General features: G+C 44.0%; 1 protein-coding gene across 1 annotated transcript in view; it reads right to left on the bottom strand.

Annotated features, from left to right (window-relative positions):
- Window positions 1–9875: 9875 nt before the first annotated feature.
- The window catches only part of KIF5B (kinesin family member 5B), a 33692-nt gene continuing 21980 nt past the window's right edge, over window positions 9876–21587 (bottom strand). The window contains exons 16-26 of the mRNA XM_058020837.1: window positions 20635–20823; window positions 19659–19776; window positions 19252–19313; window positions 19028–19137; window positions 18750–18851; window positions 16777–16837; window positions 16598–16669; window positions 16339–16443; window positions 15623–15839; window positions 13804–13933; window positions 9876–12405 (exon numbers count right to left, since the gene is read on the bottom strand). Of these exons, the coding sequence (XP_057876820.1) occupies window positions 12399–12405; window positions 13804–13933; window positions 15623–15839; window positions 16339–16443; window positions 16598–16669; window positions 16777–16837; window positions 18750–18851; window positions 19028–19137; window positions 19252–19313; window positions 19659–19776; window positions 20635–20823 (1173 nt within the window). The 3' untranslated portion in view covers window positions 9876–12398. The remainder of the gene's footprint in view (window positions 12406–13803; window positions 13934–15622; window positions 15840–16338; window positions 16444–16597; window positions 16670–16776; window positions 16838–18749; window positions 18852–19027; window positions 19138–19251; window positions 19314–19658; window positions 19777–20634; window positions 20824–21587) is intronic.

The raw sequence follows: 21587 nt of genomic DNA, 5'->3' as shown, positions 1-21587 counted from the left end.
CAGGGAGTGCAGTATGCCCCAGGCAGGAGCTGAAATAGCTGCCGAGGAGGGTAGAGTCCACCCCTGCTCCTCATGAGAGCTTAAGCAATTGTGTTTTGCAAATATTCTTTCTAAACTCAGCTTTAAAATATTTTTAAAAGGGAGGAGGGTTTTTACAGTTCTTTGAAGGTATATGGGAAGTGGGAATGGGAAATTCTGTGGAGACCCATACACCATAAATGAGTCATGACTTTCTGTTTCAGTTCATTTAGCTCCTGGGTTTGGTTTTCATTGCTGCTGCATTCACCCTCTGGTTTAGGAGTTTTTTGTGGTTAAAACAGCCAAGACATGGGAACTCCTGGTCTGGCCCTTCCTCTGCCCAAGGGCAGTGTCAAGCTCCTGTTGCCCTCTCAGCTCCACTGGTGGAAGTTCTCCACTGCTGCATGGAGTCCATAAATATTCCTTGGATCAAGCCAGTGTGAGTCCCTGGCCTAGAGGCCACCACTCATCAGCAGATGTTGAAAAGCCCTTTCCCATCCTCACTCCTGAAAATGCTGAATGTCAAATAATGTAACCTGTAATTGCCTGCAGCACATTCTGGGACACTGAGCCCCAATCTGGGTGTGGGTGTCAGCACCTCCCCTCTCCCCAGCTGTGTCCCAGGGGTGACAGACATGCAGGGAGTTTGATGTCTGCAGGTGTGGAACAGGAGGAGGTAACAGAACTAGAACCTCTTGGATTCTAGTTGTGTTGCACCTAAATTTTGGGTTATGGTTTTGTCTGAGGCTCTCTAAGATGTGGGTGGCATGCAATGTGCACAGCTATAAAGACACAATGGGAATTAAAACAAAAGGTGGCCTCATTAATCTTTTCTAAAATATCCAAGGTCTGTATGAGTTCAAAACTCCCCAGTGGGTGCTCGGTTCTCTGCTGATGATCCTGTCAGTGATGCTGCCCACTGCCTGCAGCAGCACCAGGCAAATTCTTCCAGCACTGATGTGCCAGAGCCCCTCAGCTGTGCTAATGCAGCAAAACCTCTGCTTGAGGCTGTGGGGGCCTCTCGCTGCTCAGAGTGACCCCTAGAAAAGTTGGAAGGTCTCTTTTCCCAGCCTGGGCTTGAAGAAGGAGTCACAGCTCTTCATTTCTCAGTCTCAAGATTGTTTATTGTTATTTGTCTATAAAATTCTTTCTCCTGTCCAGCTGAGGTCTGTTCAGCACGACAGTCCAGGCACTCTCCCTGCCCCCGGGGTGGTGTTATGTCTTTATACTAAAAACTACATATACAATATTTACAATTACTTTCCAATACCTATCACCTACGTTAGACAGTGAGCTTCTACTCTAAACCAATCCAAAAGTGCCAACATCACAGCAGAAGATGGAGGCCAAGAAGAAGAAGAAGAAAGGCTGGACACGCCCACATTCCTCCATCTTGCCCCCTGAACCCCCATTGTAAAACCCCAAAATCTACTTTTTCACCTTGTGATAAATTCACTATCATTCTACTTAATTTGTCGTGGCTTGCATATCTTCATCTAAGGCTGGTAATTTGCTCCATGGGTCATAATCAAAACCACACTGGAATTTGGGCTCTGTGCCAGGGTCTCTGAGCCCCCTGGCAGGGGTCCTGGCAATCCAGGACAGCCAGAGGGATGTCCTGGGTCCTGACATAAGGTGAAAGACTTTTGCTGGAATAGCATTCAGGAAATGTAAAGGCAGGAGAAGAAATTGAATTGAGCAAACTCTGTACCCCTTTATTCCTTTCAAGTACAACACCACACTCATTTTCTGAAGTCCCCTCAACTTTCCCCAACCACATGAGTAATTTTGCCTTTGAAATTCTCTCCAGGCACATTGGTTTTGTGTGCTTTTATGGACCTGTTTAATTCTTCCATGTTCAATCTCGCCATATAAAGCACAGACTCTTCACAGTGCTGCACTTGACTGATCAGCAAGCAAAGCCCCACAGGGCCGACCCTTGACCATGGGGCAGATTGGTTGTGGTGTGTCCTCATCTTCCAGAATCCGGGGTGTGAAAGCAGCAGGGACCTGTCCCGGCAGGGATGTGCTCTCCGGGCAGCACAACACTGTGCTGTGTCAAACCCCGGCAGCGCTCACTGCGTGTTTCCCAATGGTTATCTGTTATCTGCTCTCCCAGGGCGCAGCTCGGGGGAGACGGGTTCCACCAAGCCAGCGCCAGCCGTGCCAAGCCACCCTTGCGTTCGGCACAGCCAGGTCTCGGCACGGATTCGGGCATCCTTCCCTGCAGCATCCGTCCCTGCAGCATCCATCCCTGCAGCATCCGTCCCTGCAGCATCCGTCCCTGCAGCATCCATCCCTGCAGCATCCAGCCCTGCAGCATCCATCCCTGCAGCATCCATCCCTGCAGCATCTGTCCCTGGCAACATCCGTCCCTGCAGCATCCATCCCTGCAGCATCCAGGCCTGCATTCCCCGCGGGCGAGGGAAGCGCGGCTCGCCCTGTGCCGTGCCGGGATGGGCGGCGCGGCTCTCCCGGCCCGCCCCGTGCCCGCCGCTCCTGCCTTAGCCCGGCTCGGGAACAATCCTCGCCTTGTTCCCGCTCGGTGACCTGGGCCTGGATCAGCGGCCTGAGCGCCCGCACCGTGCGGGAAACGCCGGGGCGGCCGCGGATCCGGGTGCGGGGGGTTTAGCACAGCCCTGGAGAGATGATGGGGGCAAAAACAACAAAAAACCTCAGTCAAACAAACAAAGCCCAACAAACCAAAACCCAAGCCCCATTGGGTTTTGAGAGGGTGATCTGTGCAGTTCCTTGAAAGGGCACCTGCAGGGACAGCCTTGGGCTGCGCTGCTGTAGAGGACAGCACTGCAAAGAAGGGGCTCAAACAGGCGACATTTAGAGCAGCAGAGCCCCTGAATGGTTTGCCTGTCAGCTGTGAGTTTGACTTCACCACCATCATCATCACCACCAGCATCATCACCATCATCATCATCACCACCTAGGCCCTTTGTAGGGGGCTGCCAAGAACCTCAGCCCTGCCCGAGGCTGTGTGGCCCAGGGAAATTCCCCCACTGGGAGCAGGATTGGGAGAATGCAGTCACCATCTGAGGGAACAAGTTAAGGACACCCAAGTGTTTCGCCATGGAGCTGGTGGGAACATTTTCCAGCCCCTAACTGGAAGCATTTGCAGCCCCTAGGGAAGGTGTCTGCCCTTCACCCTCTGCAATTTTCTCAGGGCTGTGCTCTCCAGCACTTCCAAAGACCTGGGTTTTTTTTCAATTGCTGAGAAGATGATGTGAAGGTTTGAATGTCTAGAAATCTCTTGGAAGTATTGGTTATAACCCTATGCAGCTTCTTGCAGACCTGAAGAAGTCAGGCAGCCACAGCTGGATCTGACTTTCAGCTCTGGCTGGAGGCTAAGGGTGGTTCTCCACTTGCCTTGCTGGGAAGCCCCAAGGGAAAGCAGGGAGGCAACAGCATCCACCCACTGCTGTACTTGGCTGTCCCAGCATCACCATTTTCAAGTGCTAGCAGGATGCTGCTGTAAGGCAGGATGAAGAAACACTGCTGGCTCCCAGAGCCAAGCACTGGAGCTGGAGGCAGAGGAAGGAGCCACCCACAGTGCAGGCCAGGTCACCTGCAGGTCCCACTTGTGCCTGAGCAGACATGGCTGAAAAATCTCTGATGAGAAAACTCAGTGGTGCCAACCTCATAGGGGTCTTTGGGCACCAGAGCACACTCACAGGTAATGATTTCAGTCTGTATCATTTAATCTTAGCTCCCAGGCACGTTTTGGGAGTGCTTCTTGCCCCCAAGAGCAGGAGTGAGCCCTGCTGCTGTGGGCAGTGCTTGGGACCCCTCCTTCACTGGGTATTAGATGTAGGGCTACAATTGCATCCTTTGTACTCTTGTTCCTCCTCCGTGGTCTGTGCCCACAGCCTGCTCATGATCCCTGCAGCCTGGCAGAGGATGGGAGTAATGGGCAATCAGCAAAAAAAGACTCTTGAGACAGCACATCCATGCATTTCACAAGCTTCCACAGCAGAGGTAGTCATTGAAAGATTTAGTTCCTATTCAGTATTTACTGTATCAAACCAGAAATCTCAGAACTGGTTACAGAAGAAGGAGTTATTACAGAAGAAGGTGTTATTAGCTGTCTAGCAATTTAAATTATCTGCTCCCCCTTACTCCACTTTTTGTGGAGCTATGTTGACGTTTGAAAAAAAAAATCTGTTGCTATAGCTACCAAGATGAGCTTCCAACCATGAGATTATGATCAATAAAATATGCCAGATGTGTCTCCAAAAGCTTCCATTAATAAAAAACCAAGTGTGATGAGAATCTTCAGACTAATTCTAGGGGACACAAATGAGATGCTTTTAAATATCTCATCTGATGAAAAGTAAAAAGCAGCCAGCACCCCTAAGATTTGATGCCAAGCACTAACTGAAGCACTGCTCTCACTGAGAATGCATGCACCAAAATAGCCTTTCAGAAACACACAGCCCAGAAAGCTGAGCACAAGTGAAAGGGGAACCCTGTGTTTTCCAAGGCTGCCACCGGTCCTTTCCCTCCTGCAGAACTGCTGATGTGCAGAACAAAACCCCGGGGCATGCTGTAAAAGTGAAGGCTGAGTTTCCTGTCCTTGCAAAATCTCTGCTTCTCTGCAAGTTGTCTCAAAAAGCTCAGTATCCACTTCCCCCCGGAGTGCTTTCCCACGTGTGCTGTGGCTCCAAGGGGAAGATGCACCAGGCAAGCACCAGCAGGAAGGAGCAAGGGCAGCAGGGGGGGAGCAGAGAGGAGCCCCAGGGTCAGGTCCTGCCTGAGGACCAGCATCTCCCTGGTGCTGGGGGGCTCTGCTCGCCCCTCACTGGCCCCTGGAGTCTCCCTGCAGTGGGTCTCTGCTCCTCTCTACTGCAGATCTTTGGTGCAACAGTTCCCAGATGCCTCTGGGTCTCCTCCTCCACAGCCTTGCTCTGTCCTGGCTCTCCAAACTCTGACCAAGAACACGACAAAGCCAAGCTCCATCCTTTCCCAGGCTGGCAGTGCAATTGCTACCAGCTGTATCAGCCCAGCATATGAACCAAGGATCCTTTTCTTCGTGTCCACATGTGCTTACACTCCTGCAGTCAGTTGTGGAAACAGTTCTCCTCCCCTGACAGCTCCTGCATAGGTTTCAGTTAGAACTACATGAAGAGTAGAAATAAAATTTTATTAGATTTGACTCATGCTTTTATGCTTATTTTTATGCATTTTGGCTCTTTTTTATTATTATGCATATTCTCACATTTTGCGCTTCCCAGCTCATTTTCACCAGCTAATAAAGGTTAATAAACTCACTCCAAGTTATGTGGATGCTTTGAGTCCAAATTGAACTCTGCATCACTGATTTAGCCCATAACAGGCGAGGTACATGTCTGCTGAATATTGTTACTGAATTATCCTGTGCTGGAATTGGATGCCACTGTTTGTCACAGTGGGAATGAAACGTTAATTTAATGCCATCTGCATTTATTAGAGAGCAAGCCCATTGTACAGGCTGCCAAGGGAAACTGAGAGTCCTCTACAATAATGAGCGCAGGAGGAAAAAATCCATTTCTCATCAGGAATGACTCTTCCCACCTCTCCTGTGCTGCTCAAGTGCCTGTGGATCAATGGAGACAAGTCAGCTGGAAAAGAGAGAAAAATACAAAAATGTCTCAAGCCTCACCTATGAGTGGATTTGATAATGATTCACCCACTGCACAGGTCTGACTTTCTGCCATAAATTCATACCAGTCATTTTGCAGTTCAAATAAAGTAACCAAATTTTGCGACATTTCCAAGCATCTTCCTGTAAAAAAAAAAAAAAAAGTGGTTTAAACAAAGAGTGGAAAATGCCTAGCACAATATTCTGGTGCTTATTCGGAAACATAACGCGCGTCTCTTCCCGGTGTTTTAACGCCGGGATTCAATCCTGGGCAGCTCGGGGGAAAGGAGCAGCACGGCCGAGGACAGAGGGACCCAGGGTGGGCAGCGGTGCCCAGAGCCCCGGGCCGTGAGGACACCGGGAACCGAGGGCGATCCCGGGAATGCACGGGGAGCCCCGGACACCGGGAACCGAGGGCGATCCTGTGAATGCACGGGGAGCCCCGGACACCGGGAACCGAGGGCGATCCCGGACATGCACGGGGAGCCCCGGACACCGGGAACCCAGGGCGATCCCGGGAATGCACGGGGAGCCCCGGACACCGGGAACAGACGGCGATCCCGGGAATGCACGGGGAGCCCCGGACACCGGGAACAGACGGCGATCCCGGGAATGCACGGGGAGCCCCGGACACCGGGAACCGAGGGCGATCCCGGGAATGCACGGGGAGCCCCGGACACCGGGAACCGAGGGCGATCCCGGGAATGCACGGGGAGCCCCGGACACCGGGAACCGAGGGCGATCCCGGGAATGCACGGGGAGCCCCGGACACCGGGAACCGAGGGCGATCCTGTGAATGCACGGGGAGCCCCGGACACCGGGAACCGAGGGCGATCCCGGGAATGCACGGGGAGCCCGAGCGCCCCCTGGCGCTGAGCGGGCGCCGCGTCCCGGGCGGGTCCGGGCCCGGCTGAGGCCGGGGCTCCGGCCTGAGGGCAGAGGCAGAGCAGAGCGGGGCCCGGCCCGAGGGACGGAGCAATGGATCCTTGGATCGCTGACCCGGCCGTGCCCGGCACACGAGGCCACATCGCCCCCGTGCTCGCTCACGGCCGGGAGGTCTCGGGCAGATTCCTGCAGGGGCCAGGTTAGGGCCGGCTGTCCCTCACTAGCTCGGCACGGCTGGACAATTCTCGGTTTAGTGCCCCGAGCAGGGAGATCACAAGAGCGGCTCACACTTCATCACCACCTTGCAGGCTCATCAACAAAACAGCTCTTTACTGGGCAGGGAGGATGACAGCCCAGGAACTCATTATTTGGCCTGAAGTCAAGCTGAACCTCAGACCTAGAAAGTGTCACAGACCAAACTTAAAACCTTTATTACCCCACCACAGCCTGGCCTGAATTCCTTCCTCTCCATGACCTGTGGCTCAGTTCCTCTCCTGTTGTGTAACCCTGAGCACACGGCCTCGTGTCTGAGAGGAAAGCAGGCCTGGAGGAGCAGCAATACCAAATACCAGCACCTTACAGGAGAGCAGCAATACCAGCACCTTACAGGAGAGCAGCAATACCAGCACCTTTGAGGAGAGCAGCAATACCAGCGCCTTTCAGGAGGAGCAGCAATACCAGCACCTTACAGGAGAGCAGCAATACCAGCACCTTTGAGGAGAGCAGCAATACCAGCGCCTTTCAGGAGGAGCAGCAATGCTAGCACCTTTCAGGAGAGCAGCAATACCAGCACCTTTCAGGAGAGCAGCAATACCAGCGCCTTTCAGGAGGAGCAGCAATACCAGCGCTTTTCAGGAGAAGCAGCAATATCAGCACCTTCCAGGAAAAGGAGGCAGCTCGTCCCTTCCCCCAGCACAGGGACAAGTCACTCACACCCGAGGTGGGCAAAGGGGAGCTCTGCAGCGGCTGAGCCCGGTGTGACAGGACCAGGGCTCTGTTCCCGCGTGTGAGCAGCAGGAGCTGCGCTGCCCCTGCAAGCCAAGACACGGCCAAGTGTGAGAGCACATCCTCTCCTGCAGGAGCAGCAGGAAGGAGGCTCACCCTGCTGCCGCCCCCCGCAAACCAGCCCCGGGCACTGCGGTGACCAGGCTGCTGCAGGCACAGAGAGGCTCGCAGAGCTGTGGCTCAAACGAGCCTTCCTGGGCAGCAGACAAAGCTCTGTCCTGGTTTCTGCTGAAGGGTATTTCCTGTAGAAAAAGCATTCAAAGAATCATTTACACCCTCTCAGGGAAGATCATTACAAAACATCCTCCAAATACTCGCTTGTTTATCGGATGATGAGTGATCACTTAAAACATCTGTCCCGGACGCACAACACGCCCCTGGTCTGTTGATGAGGGCGATAAGCAGACAGGATAACGCCCGACATTTACACTTTGTTGAGCTAATTTACCTTTCCTTTTTAACGCTGCTCCTGACAAAAGCAAAATCAAGAATCCACTGAAAGAGCAAGGGGAGTCACAGGTATCTTCAATACACTGTTATAAGCTGTGAAGTGTATTTGTCTTCAACTGAGGAAACAATCTAGCTGACTTACAGGACAGGGCTTTTCAGGCATTTACACAAGAGCAGCCGTGGAAATAGCTGTAACACACACCCGGGGGCACCTCCGAGTTATTTCCACGCCCAGTTTTGTGGATTCAGGAACGCGGAGAATGTGGGTTATGCTGCTCTCCTTGCTGCAGGTACACATCAAACTTCCCTCGGTACCGGAGGTGGAGACACTCCATGGATTTAGCTCTGTTCCCCAACACCGCCGTGCCCACACCACGCAGAGCACAGCCTGCAGGACATCCCTGGGGGCGGATATGCCCCACCACGCTATGCAACGCCTCAGCTTTCCCTTTATAACCATTAGCCTCTTACTTTCCTTTTCAAATGCAAATAGGCTAAACAGGCTCTTTCTTTTGTGCTGTATTTTCCTTCTTTTCTTCTCCTCTCCCCATTACCCCCGACAGCGCAGCTGACTGATGGCACCCTCTGCCCCTTCAGCTTTGGCAGTGAAACACCCCAAGGAGGCAGCGGCTCCAACTGCCCTGCCCGCACTGCCCCCAGCAAGGGCTGGCTAAAGATAGAACAATGAACAGCCCCGTGCGGAGTTCAGGAAGACTCGGGAGCTCAAAAGTCCCCAGGCAAAAAATGAGCTCAAAACTCCCCAGGCAAAAACTCTGACGTGCCCATCAGTTCACAGTGATCATCTTCCAGAGGTGTTTCCTTCGTCATTTATTTCCTTAATACGTACTTAAGTGGCAGTTTTGCACATAGCACACGTTAAACAGTGATTCATTTTGACACTTCCTAAACGGGTGTTACAACTCCTCGGTGCATTCAAGGGGGAAGGACCTAGGCCGGCCAATGAACTCCTCACCAGTTTGACAGTGCAGGGAACAACAGCTTTCCCCTGGCAGAGATGCAGTCATATTTTCTGCTCACTTTTGAAAGTGATTTTGGACCATTCCATTGCTCATAAGAAACTTCAGAGTGAAAGATTTTCTTTCCTTTCTGAGCATCCCTTAGTGGCTGTCTGCAATTAAAGAGGTCTGAGCTGATCATCCCCTAGCAGATTCAGAGATTTATTCAAAAAGGGAGCTCTGTGACTGAGCCATCTTCTGTTAACAGGGCACACTAGGACATATTTTACAGTCTAGATCAGTTCACTGCTGAACAGTTTTACAGATGGCAATTTCTTCCTCCTGAGATCTTTGCTTTTACAGTAACTGTACAGGCAGACTTAAATCATCACCTCCTTTCTGCTTTTTATATATATATTTATAGATCAAGGCTATACATCTAGCTAAATCTTTTTCTGTGGAAATTATCCAGAAGTTGTTTGCAGCCTTGCATAACCACACTGCTCCATAAAAAACATCAGTTCAATAGCACTAAGAAAAAGCAGAATCAGCTATCACAGATACTGGTAAAGGAAAATGAGTCCCTGGAAAGGAAAACAAGCCTACAAAAATCTAGATGGCACAGAAATACTGGAAACTGATTAATCTGTCTCAACCAGAATGAGGGGTCACCAAATCAGCAAGTTTAAGAAAAGAGAGGCTCACAGAGCAAGTGATAACTCATGGTAATTCCTTTCCAACCAAGTTTACATGGATTCTGGAAACAGCTGTCCAAGCATGTGGATAAAAAGAGAGCTTTGAGCACCACCATACAGACAAGTGACACCACACTCAGGAGAGCCCCAAGCACAACTCAACACGCCTGGAGAAGATTGTTGCACCAACATATTTGAGCACTTGTAGAGATAATAAATGGAATAAATGCACAAAAGTTCAAAGATTTTTCTCCTCTTTATTTAAACACAAATACATTTACAGCATGCAGGTAAGTTAAAACTATATGGCGTCTTCCCCAAACCAATTGTTTTAATGCATCTTAAGTGTACTGAAGTTAAATCAGATTCCACAGGTAGACTTGTCCTCATGTCAAATTTAGAGTTACACACAGTAGTGAGTCAGCATTTAAGTTATGTAAATAATTTAGTTGTTCACCAGAAATAAATATTATTTCACCAAGTTCCTATCCTAAACCATCTTTTAAAAATATGATCTAGAGGAACATAAAAATAAGAACCACTCAAAAACTGCAAGTCGAAATAGCAGTGTTGAACATTCCCTGTATAGACTGAATACTTTCATTTACAAATTACAGTAATTGTCCTGTCTGGCTGACCTATGACAGCCAAACCAGAAAGCACAGAAAGTTGTGTGGTTTTTTTTCATTTTTTACATTTTAAGAGGCAGTTCTTGGTAAACTTCATAAAAGGTTTAAAATAAAAAAAAAGTTTAAATATAAAAAGGTGATGTACACTGAGCTACACACTAGTTTCTATTTAATCTAATTTTTTAAACACAGCAATTTTCAGCACCAAAACCCATGACAATTACCTACAGGAATGAAACCCTCATTCACAGGCATGAGAAAAAATCCTGCTTCATTTGAGTGTGTTGTTTTTATGATTGCACATTGACAAATGAAGGCCTGAAAACCTGTAGTTAACATTGAGAAAGATGATGGACAGTGCTGATTCCATGATGAGAAATTTAATTCAAAATATGTTGTTGTTTCTTTATTTTTTTTCCCTCATTATGCTGCCTTCAACTGTGCTCTAAAACAACTGCAAGTTTGGAGTGTTCGGCGGCCTTAGTGAAGAAAACTGTCTTAAAAGCTGAGAACTCCAAAATAGTGGGATTTCCAACTGATACACTCAACCTTTAAAAATCAAACTACTAAAAATTCAGACTACTGTAGATATAGAAAAAAAGTGGTTCAAGGTCTAAAATTTGACTATACTCCACCATAATATAAATAGTTTGCCTATTTTATAATATAAAAATTGAAAGTGATTTGCTGTCTGAACAGTCACAGAGTTTCTACTGTTTCCACAATAAATGAATACCCAGCAAAAAACTCAAGCCAGAACAAAAAGTTTTATCAACCAGGTCTGAAAAACTCATTGAATTCTTCCAGCAACACTAAGTTTCTTCTTTCTTAAAGACCTGGTAACTAACTAGCTTCTATACAGAAGAAGGCTGTCCTAAAAATTATAGTGGCTAAACCCTATGAATAAGTTAAGTAAATTATACTATAAAACTTTAAACCCTGGATTCAGCTCAGTGAGACTACCAGAGCTCAAAACAAACAAACAAAACAAAACAGAAAAATCAAAACCCCACGTTTTGTTTTGTTAGCCACTTTACAGGACTTTATTGCAAAGAGAAGAAAAATATTCAACAACTACTACTTTGGACATTTCATATACCTACTTACAAATGAATTACAAATACAATTCAGGGTAGCACTTTATTTTATTGTTATTTTAAACACATGCCTCTGGCATTTCTGGATACATCAGTTTTAAAAAGTTGTGTCCTTTATTCATGTATCTGAATTCATTGGCCTGTTGCTGAAAAAGTATTTTTAAATTGAAAATTAAAATTTTAGTCAAAAATTCCAGTACTGTATGTAGTGGAATATAAAGTTACAGTTTAGATTGCCCTCATTTCACTATTACAAAATAGTGAAAGTGAACTGTCACAGATACAGACAAATGGACAGACAGGCTCATCAGAATGAAGCAGAATGTTTTCACTCCACCAGACCATACTGTGTGCAGAACCAGGAACAGGACAGATGGGACAATCCATTGCCAAAGTTCTTTGTTGTAAACTCAGGTTTGCCCTTATTTGTGTACAGTATTTAACTCTAAGTCACCCTGTGGCCGGGCACTGGGTGAGGTAACAGTTACAGAGCCCTGTGCTCACCCAACCCTTCAGTGTCAGCACTCCAGGATGCTCACACTGTCCAAACACAGCCAGCTCCAATGCAGCATTCCAAAGGAACACTGTAATGCAGAGCGCCGCCCTAATTCGGTGGGACATGTAGTGTTATGTCAAGTGATAAAAATGGAAGTATACTTAAACACTGTTGCACATTCCCTAAGACAATAAGATGTACACAAATTAAGCTAGAAAATTGGAACTAAGATTTTTCTCAACATACATTCAGCTTGGCACAGTGCAGACTAAATTTAAGACATGAAAGACAAACTGTGTAATAAGCAGAGCTACACTTTAAGTAACATGTCATTTTTCAAGACGCCAAAATTGCACTCTAGTTGGTTTTTTTTGGGAATCAGTTAGCAGAATTTGTAGAAGGGGGAAGAGCTGTACAGGCCAGGTATAATTTATACAATTTTCAAAAAATAATCCTACAGTCCCCAAAAGGAGAGATTATTGTCATGGAATGACTCCCTCTACACAATATCCAATCCTCCTCATGCTGCATTTACTTTTCAGCAACTGTAAATGAAAAAAAAAAATCACAGAGTTAAGACACAAAAGCAAAGTTATTTACATTTACAGTAGACTGTATCACTATTTACACAGCCTTTAAGAGCCCAGTTCTTAAACCACTCAGATAAATGCTAATAAAAAACCCACTTTAAAATAAGAAATCACACAGCACACAAAGCATTTAAGCAATGCTGTCTGCTACCAACGATTTTACAGCACCACAAACTGACTGGGTATGCAATATGGATTGTAATAATGGAGTAAACATTACAGACAGAAACCACTTAGAGCCCAGCTCCATTTCCCACAACTGTTGCTGCTATTCCTGGCTAGTGGCAACTCCTTGGTCATTCAAGGCAAATGTTATTCAAGGCTGAAGTACCCATCAGTTCAACCTCTTATTTACTAAGAGACATTTCTGAACAGAATCAGGTACCCTGAGTAGTACTACAGCCCTGTTTTCTTTGAACTGGAGAGAAAGCTTGGAAAAGTCAGTCAGCTAATGAAAAGAAACAAATAGAAACAAGATTGACAAACTGTTCTGGAGCCCTTCAGAAGAGGAGCACCCAGATTTCAAGCACCTCACCCCATTTTAGATGTATTTCAAACTGAAGATGCAGATAATTAACTAAGGAAATGTCTAGAAGACATTTATAGACACATGCAAAAGTAAAGATGACAACAGAGAATATAAAGTAAAGCATTACTGTTAGGTGAACAACAGATCAACCAACTATAACACAGATATTAATTAAAAAGAGAGATGATTCTGTAAAGCAACTTAAGCATATTTAATACCATGCAACAAGTAATTACTTTGGAGATTAGAGATGTTTTAAGGTAAGTGTACATTTAATTTCAATTACTGTAACTGCATTTTAGCTAGGCTAACATTTTAAGTTTACTGGATAAGGACACGAATTCTTCCGTTAAATAATTCCAAATCACTGACACACAAAGCAGTGTGCAAACACAGTAAGCAAAGTAAATAAATAACATGTAAAAATAGGGAAAATTTTATTTCATCACTGAATGTTTTCCTGAAGAAAATTGTATTTTAAAAGATACTAGCAAGCCAAAAGAATTTAAAATATCCAACCCTTTCTCCAACAGTGGCTACTGTCTTTGACTGGTAACCATCTCCAGCTGATTGTTTCCACATTTAGTTCTACTCCTGCAGAACACCATCAGAATTACCATTTTACAGCAAACACACTTTAGAAGAAAAGCAGCAGCATCTTTAGTCAGGTGTACATTTTACCATTCCTCTGGGGCTAAAATTCTGAAAAAAGGAGGAGTTAATCTGACTATTCAAGTGGCTTTATGCCACAGAATGAACTGTAACAAACCTAACACAAAGCAGTTTGATCACACATTTTACAAAAAGCTACAGGACAAACTTACACTTTGTCCTGCCGCCCGCCTCCGCGCAGCACAACTGGCTGGCTGTTCTGAGTGAACGCACCTCCGCCGCGAATTGCACTTGGATGAGTTGGAGAAGCTGCTGGATGCTGGCCAGGGCGGATAGGCTTAGCTGCACGACAAGAAATGGGACTTACAAATATACACACAACAGTATCTTGGATTATTCAAATTTACTGATATCATTAGCCAAATGCAATAGTCACAACTGAATGCGCTTGGAATAAGAAAACAAGTTTAGAGGATGGCATTGTGAGAACGTAGCAGATTAGTGTCAACTACAACAAACCCTGGAGGAATAGACAAGATTTTGCTTTTACTGTTCCCTGTTAAAGCTCAAAAAGCTTCTGATAAGGATTATCTTCACAAGAGATATCTGTGCCACCTAATTTATTACCTTCTGTGAATCCTTTTTTTTGGCAATAAGAACTCAAATAAGACACAACACTAAGACAGCTTCCTGAGAGTTATGTATCAGTAAGCAATCATACTTGCTGTCCTTCTCACATCTCCTTATTGATAAAGTCACTAGTTACTCTCTCTGCACATGGTCCTGTGTACCAATACTGCACAGATAACACTGCTTCATCAACCTACCACCACACAAAAATAAAACTTGCTCTATAGCCAAAGTAAAAATCCAGCAGTTTTGGCAGGTTGTTCATAAGCTGCATACACTTAATAAACTGTATTTTCAGTCAATTTTGCACTTAGCTCTTAACAGAACACACATAAGGTATGTGTAGGACTTCACAAAGTTCTGTAATATTAAAGAGAAGCACTTAAAATTTCAGCAGGCAAAAAAGAACCTACAGGTAGCAGCTGCAGCAGAGAAACACTTCTCAATTACTGCCTTATAGGAAACTCATCTCCAGGAGGACATGACTAGTTCATCTAGACATTTAATCACAAGAGGCTGTGTACCTCAGTTCTCACTAGAGAACTGTTTGTTTTCTTGGAGACCATTTGAGAGACAATTAAGACACAAAAGCACCTGTCTGCAAGCTGTCACTTCATGTGACCAAAAAACTTAAACTATTTTGCAACACCTCCTTGCAGACCTGCAGAATATGAGCAAAATTTAACTGCAACACTCATTTTAGTGACATTAACAATTAAGAGACGTGTATTGCTGACTGAAGGCCTTCAGTTCTACAGCTGTAGTGTAATGTGCACAGTTAAGTTCTCCACAGGTCACACACCTTCTTCATCCTCAGCACTTTACAGAGTAATGGTAAGTGGAACAGCAAAGGAATATGACTATTCTGCCTCCACCTTCCCACCCTTTTTTCTGTAATTTTCCCCTAGAGAGGGCTGTGGATACTCTATGTTTTGGAACAAAGAACTGAAAAGGTAATTAAGGATGTTCGGATATTGTGGGTTTCTGTCTGCTCCTCTGCCCCTTAAGATCAGGTAATTTTTGTTGATATTGTTGTTGAAGGTGATGGCTTAATCTTTCTTGTTTCCTTGCAATATCTCTTTAGTCTTAGAAATTGGAATGGAATTATCTAAGAGATTAAGACTCACATGCAGTGTACTGTTTCTTCTAGGAAATATAACATATTCAGACTAGAAATCTAGGTTGGTAAGCCTTTTCCAAGGCCAAATAAAATAAGTAAAAAGGCAAACAACCATAAAGTACCACCTCCACACACAGTCTGTTAACCAAAATATTACTCACAGTAGAAAATAGATCACATTGATATGTGCAGTTTCAGTGATGGCTGAAAGATCACATATACACAAAAACAAAACAAAAGTAGGAGAGATGAAGCTTTGGGGTAGGGGATTCTGTACTCACCAATTTGTGCTGAATGTCCCCTTCTGGCCATATTCTTGGATCTCACAGCTTCCTTTATACGATCTACCTCCTGCTGGTAGCGCTTGCGGTCGCGAGAAGCGTTCTCTTTGGCCTCCTTCAGGGCAGACTCCAAAGCTTTCACCCTTTCAGCCGTGGCTCTGAGGCGCTTCTCCAGTTTAGGAAGTTCGCAGCGCAGATCAGCATTATCCCGTACCAGCTACAAGCCAGAAGTGATTATTTTTGTGCTATCTCCCTTCACAGGGAGAGCCAACCAAACACCCTCCTCACCCCTGAAGAGACAAAGCAGTAGGCTTGCTGTATTAACTCTGTTTAAGCTTTTAGTAAATCTATGGAGGTCAGTGACATTGAGACTGTCATTTGCAAAATCAGTTACTGTGGAAGAACCTGCTACCCAGAGACACCTCTTCCATCTGAGACAGGCAAGCAGCCCTCAGACTCATATATGCAGTCTACACACAAACCTGGATCCCTTTCTGTTTAAATGCAGCTATTTTATCATACACCCACATGTACTTAAAACAGCTAAATAATTTATGTCACAAAACAATAGACTAAAGTTTTCCTGTATCAAGAGACACACTAAAGATGTAGAAGTATTTACCTACAAAAGTTATTTTATGACCAATAGACAGTTGCTGCTGTAATAATGGATCTGGAGTTGTTTCATTAAAATTTGAAATGAAGTCTCACTGTACCTGCTTGTGAACCTTTGTAAGCTGTTCAAGATTATTCTCCAGGAAGGAAATCTTCTGTTTCTGTGCAGCACTGCCTCCTGTATCATCTGAGTCAATCTCAGCACTCTGCAGGGGGAGGGAGACAGGGGGCTGACAACAAATCTGAACTTGCATAGCCATAAAAATTAAACCAAATAAACATCAGCTCCTAACTTAGTTCTAAACTGAAATTCATGCAGCATTCTCAGAAACAACAAGTTTAACTACAGCACCACATTACCTTTTTCACTCTAGTAGCCAGATCTTGAACAAACAGCTTCCGAAGATTGTGAAGAGTCTGAAGTTCTTTTGCCTAGAGTTAAGAACAAGAAATTAACAAAACAACCCAAACAAACTCTGAAAGAAAAAAAAAAAAGACAAATATTGACATTTGCTTTGGAATATATTCTGACTACTTACCACAGTCTCTTCCAAACCCTTTAAATCTTGCCTTGCTTGTTCCCGTCTGTCCTGCATAACCCTAAAAGAAAATAAATTGTTCCTGAAATATCCTAGAAAAATCAGAAATTTTCTTTTAGAGGACTACAGTAATTAACACTCTATGGTACAAATGAAAAAAGTATTTTGGTTGAAGTCTTAAATTAAAGATGGAACCAACAGATGACACTCAGAAATCTGTATGGCATGGGGGTGGTGGGATTGGGGGAGTTGCCAAAGGAAAAGAGGGATGCACTTTTAATATTGAATACAAACAAGTACATTCAGATGCATAAATTGTAAAAGTTTCTGGAATAGTAAAAGACAAAACTCTTAGAGTTCGCTTTGGAGTGATTATTTGGGGAGATCTTATTCTACAAATGTTCTTAGCTGTGACCAGCTGAAATAAGGATCACGTACCAGATTAAAATTGTTCTCTTTGTTTTCTTTAACACCTCACTCTTAACAAGTTGGCAAAACCAGCAATAAACAAAAGTGTCAGTGTACAGGAATAGAACCTGATGATTATCTGTGTACAGAGCTGCTGTCTTGCCAGTTACTCTGAAAGCATTTTCTGCACAGGAAATGTTCTTTCTCAGAACTGTAAGTCAGTGCAGTTACCAAGATGACAGAATACAGGAAAGAAATGTGCACTTTTGTTTTTATGACCTGAGATCAGAACATTAAGTGAAAAAAATGAAGCGTTCCTGTTAAGTAGTTAAAAAAACTTCTTCTCCTCTTGGAATTTCTCCTCACTCAGTCAGTTTCACTACTAGCTCACAGTTAAATGACCAAACATTTGATCTAATAAAATATTCGAAATAATGCCACTATCCTATCCATTGTCCAGGATAAATAGTTTCAGGCATCTCCTACAACTTCAAATTGAAAAAATTAAAGTGAATAATCTGCATTGCTCCTGGTCTGTCATTTGCCATGCACATTTATGATATTCAGTGGAAAACAACTGGACTCAAAAAGTCTAGGGGAGGACACAGAATACAATTTTTAGAACTCTGCAAATCTTTTGAAGAGGAATGAATCTTACAAGAACATCTATTGCAGTTAATGTAAGTTTTGTAATCATTGTGGCAGATAGATAAATCAAAATAAGATGGAATCACAAGATCAGAGTACTGTTAAAAGTTTAGTCAGTTACACAGGACAAACAAAAAGGTAAAAAAAATTAGCAAGCATTACTTCTTGGTTACCAGCACAGATGAGTCAGGTCCCTCTGACTACTTCAAATACCATGATAAAAACCCCTGAAAACCACTGTGTGTTTTAAACATAACCAAAAAGAACTTTTCAAAGAGTACTTTAAGTATAATGTATTTTTAGCTTCTAGAAAGATAAATTTGTATGCACCAGGAAGGGGTTACAACTGATACACTTAGAAAGATTTCCAGGAGACTAAGGTCAGATTTCTAGAAGCTGAGAACTCTTTTCAAGTTTGACTCGGATAGTACCTGCAAGCAGAATGTAATTCCACTTTTCCACTAACTTTCAAGTCTCTAATTCACTAACACATTGTATTTAGTTCATCAATGAAGCATGCAATGTTTAATTTTAAGAATAAACCAATTAAAGCCACCTAACAAGTTAAATCACCTAAGAACTATAAAAAGATTAAGGGAACACAAGAACCACAAAAAGAGTAAGGGGAATTGTTAGAAGACTCTTGCAGTCTTACAGAATGCAACACTTAGCTGCAAATTGAAAAGTTAATTACTCCAAACCATAGCATAATAACAAAAAAGCAGTTGTGGCCTTCATATCTTTCATAATTTTACTCCTTATTTTAAGTATTCATGCAGTGCAAAGGTTCTAAAAAAGTACAGTATGCTCTTTACAAGGATACCATAAAGTGAGAGGCACTGCATCAGTGGCCACTACCTGTAGAGCAAGTGTCCCCACACACATTTGTTTCACACATCACTTTCATTATCACTCACGTAAGCTCATGAAGTTTTCTGCTCTTCTCCTGATCAGTCGCTTTCAGCTTCTCATGCTCAACTCTCAGACGTTCCTGTTCCAGCATCATCTTCTGGTTTTGGCTGAACACAAAGGAAATACTTTATCAGCTGAAGCTCTTAGCCCATTCAGTAACAAAATAGAAGCCAGAAGGACAATTCTGGAGGAAACTCTCACCACTTCCTCCCACTGTACTCTGCTTCTGTACTTGCCCAGTCCAGAGACATTTGGCACCACTAAAATAAAGCCAAGTACTCACTCTTGAAGCTCAGTGATGAGCTTCTCCTTTGCATCAACTTCATCCCTCAAGCTACTGATTTGTTTCTGATGTGTCTCACGATGGCTCTGAATTTGCTGCTCCACAGCTTGCTATTAGAAAAAACCAGAACATATTAAATGCCCTGAGTTACCACCAGGCTTCACTCTGGGGGAAATTTGGGTTTTTAGGGTTTTCTTCTTTTTTAAGGAATGAAATTACCTCACCTTGACTTCATTTGCAGTTTGAACCTTATTTAAGTGCTCTTTCTCCATTTCATGGACCTTTTCTAGAAGGGATAGAGAACAAAAAAAACCATTCAGCCAGGTATCTACACAATCACATGGATGATGGCATTGATTTCCCTTCCCTTGCCAACACCTTACAATTTAGAAAAAGTCTCCTCCCACCACAAAAATTAATTAAATTAGTAACACCTTTAATCCTATCAATAACAATTCTTTCAAGCAGCAAACATGTTTTACCATGGATTAATGCTACATGTTTAGTAGCAAAAAGCCTTTCTATAGCTCTACCTTTCAACCTAAACAGAACAGAGCAATTCCCACTTTACATTTATCACTATTTTGTTAAAATGGTGGTGCTGGGTGGGGTGTAGGAAGGCAAGTCCTACCCTGTGCTCGGAGCTGAACTAATTCTTCATTAAGGGAATCCACAGATTCTTCCAGCTGCCTCTTTTTCTGTTCCACATTCTGAAGATATTCAGTCAGTGACTTGATCTTGGCTTCATGCTTGTGGAATGAAAAGATTCATTTGCTTTGGAACTAGGTACCATGGAATTACATCTGCATAAACGGTTCATACTTATTTTTTACACAACAAGTAACCTCATCTCAAAACAAAAATGGTGCCAGCTAGACTCTTAGAAGAATGTGACTACTCGAGATCTGTAATGCAGCCTTTAAGACAATGTCTTTATTCTGGGTTGGAATGAAATACATTTTTGGTTGGGAGATGTTTTGAATGTTAAAAAATAACAGAGGCAAGAGAGGGCCACTGTATTTATAAAATTGCCCTGAAATGTGCATCTCCTGATTTTAAAAGAGATGATTATCTGTATGAAAAACAATACAGAAATATTAAACTGCATGTCTAGATTACAGTTTTCAGAAGTGTTAGAATTCACATTACTTATCTTTTCTAAAAATCACATTAAAATGGCCTTTCTCACATTAGAAATAAATTTAATCTGCTATACAAACCTCTTGGAATTTTACTCTGCTATTACCTCTCCCACTTCCAGCCTGGGGCATTAGCAGGCAGAGTGCCCACCAGCCACTGCTTCTGTAAGACTTGCATTTGTAAAGAATCCTGTGATGGAGAACATACAGGCTCCAGTATTTAATACAAGTGCTACAAAAGCATTAGCAGGCTACAGATAAATTGCAGGAATTCTGACTTCCTGCCATGCAGAATTACTTAGAAGCATCCACTCTGATGACAGTACTAAGGAAACAGCTGAGTCTTATGGCTGTTCACTCACAGTGTGCTTTGTTAGGTGCCAAAAAAACCCTGCAACTTTTTTTTTCCCTAATAGGTTAATGAATTTAATTTATAAAGAACACTGTGCACTGTAGAGAAATATTTACCTGTGAGATCCGGAGCTGGCAGGCAGCCAACTCCTTTTCATTTTCTTCCATTTTCTTATTGCTTTCAGCTTGTGTGCCTTCTAACTGTTTGCAACGCTTCACCATTGTTTTCACTTCTGATTTCATTTTGCTAATGTACAGCCTTGCAACTGTGAATTCCTCATCTATCATGCCAGTTCCCTCAGGCTGCTGCAAAGGGTGGAATAGCACATTTAGAAAGTTCACATAACAGAAGTGAACTAACAGTGCACTGGAGCATCTTAATGCCCAGGACATATCCCCAGCCTCAACTGATAACCACAGAACTTCAGACAAACAAACAAACAAACAAACAAACTTACATTTTGGTATTTAAGTTTTCTGATTGATTATGGAGAAGTTTGTACAAAGATAATGAGTTGCTTGAAGAAGTAAATGCAATTCACAATTTATTTCTAATACTGCTCAGAATGACTTACTGCAAGTCATTCTTGCCCTACAGCCATCTTCTAGACTTATCTTTTACTTCATGTCCTCATGCTGTTTTTAATACAAGTGTCATCCTGATTGTCACTGTAAGTCAGTATTAGATTTCCAAGACAATGCTGTTGATTATGACCACTTCATACAGCAGTTTGATAACAGGATTGAGTAAGGGTTTCACTGAGAGAAGCACCCTGGAGATCACCAACCATGGGCAGATCCCAGTGTCCTTCCAGATCAATGTATCTGTCCTGGAGAACACAGGTAAGCAGTGCTGGAGACACTTCCTGTGGGGGAGGTGTCTCAGACAGATTAGTTTAAGCCATTGAACTTGGGGAGGTTTCTGAGCTTTTTCTTCTCAGTGCCCCTGCTGAGAGCTTTAGAGACAGAACTCCCCTGGCCAGCCAAGCCCAGGGACCTGGCCTGCCTGTGACTGCCCTAGTGCTCCTGTGTAGAGGCCAGATGGGCTCATCACCCTGGTCACCTCTCAG

The sequence above is a fragment of the Melospiza georgiana genome, chromosome 1, assembly GCF_028018845.1.
Source record: "Melospiza georgiana isolate bMelGeo1 chromosome 1, bMelGeo1.pri, whole genome shotgun sequence".
Taxonomy (NCBI): Eukaryota; Metazoa; Chordata; class Aves; order Passeriformes; family Passerellidae; genus Melospiza; species Melospiza georgiana.
The sequence above is the reverse complement of the archived record's forward strand: the minus strand, read 5'-3'. Positions and strand labels throughout refer to the sequence as shown.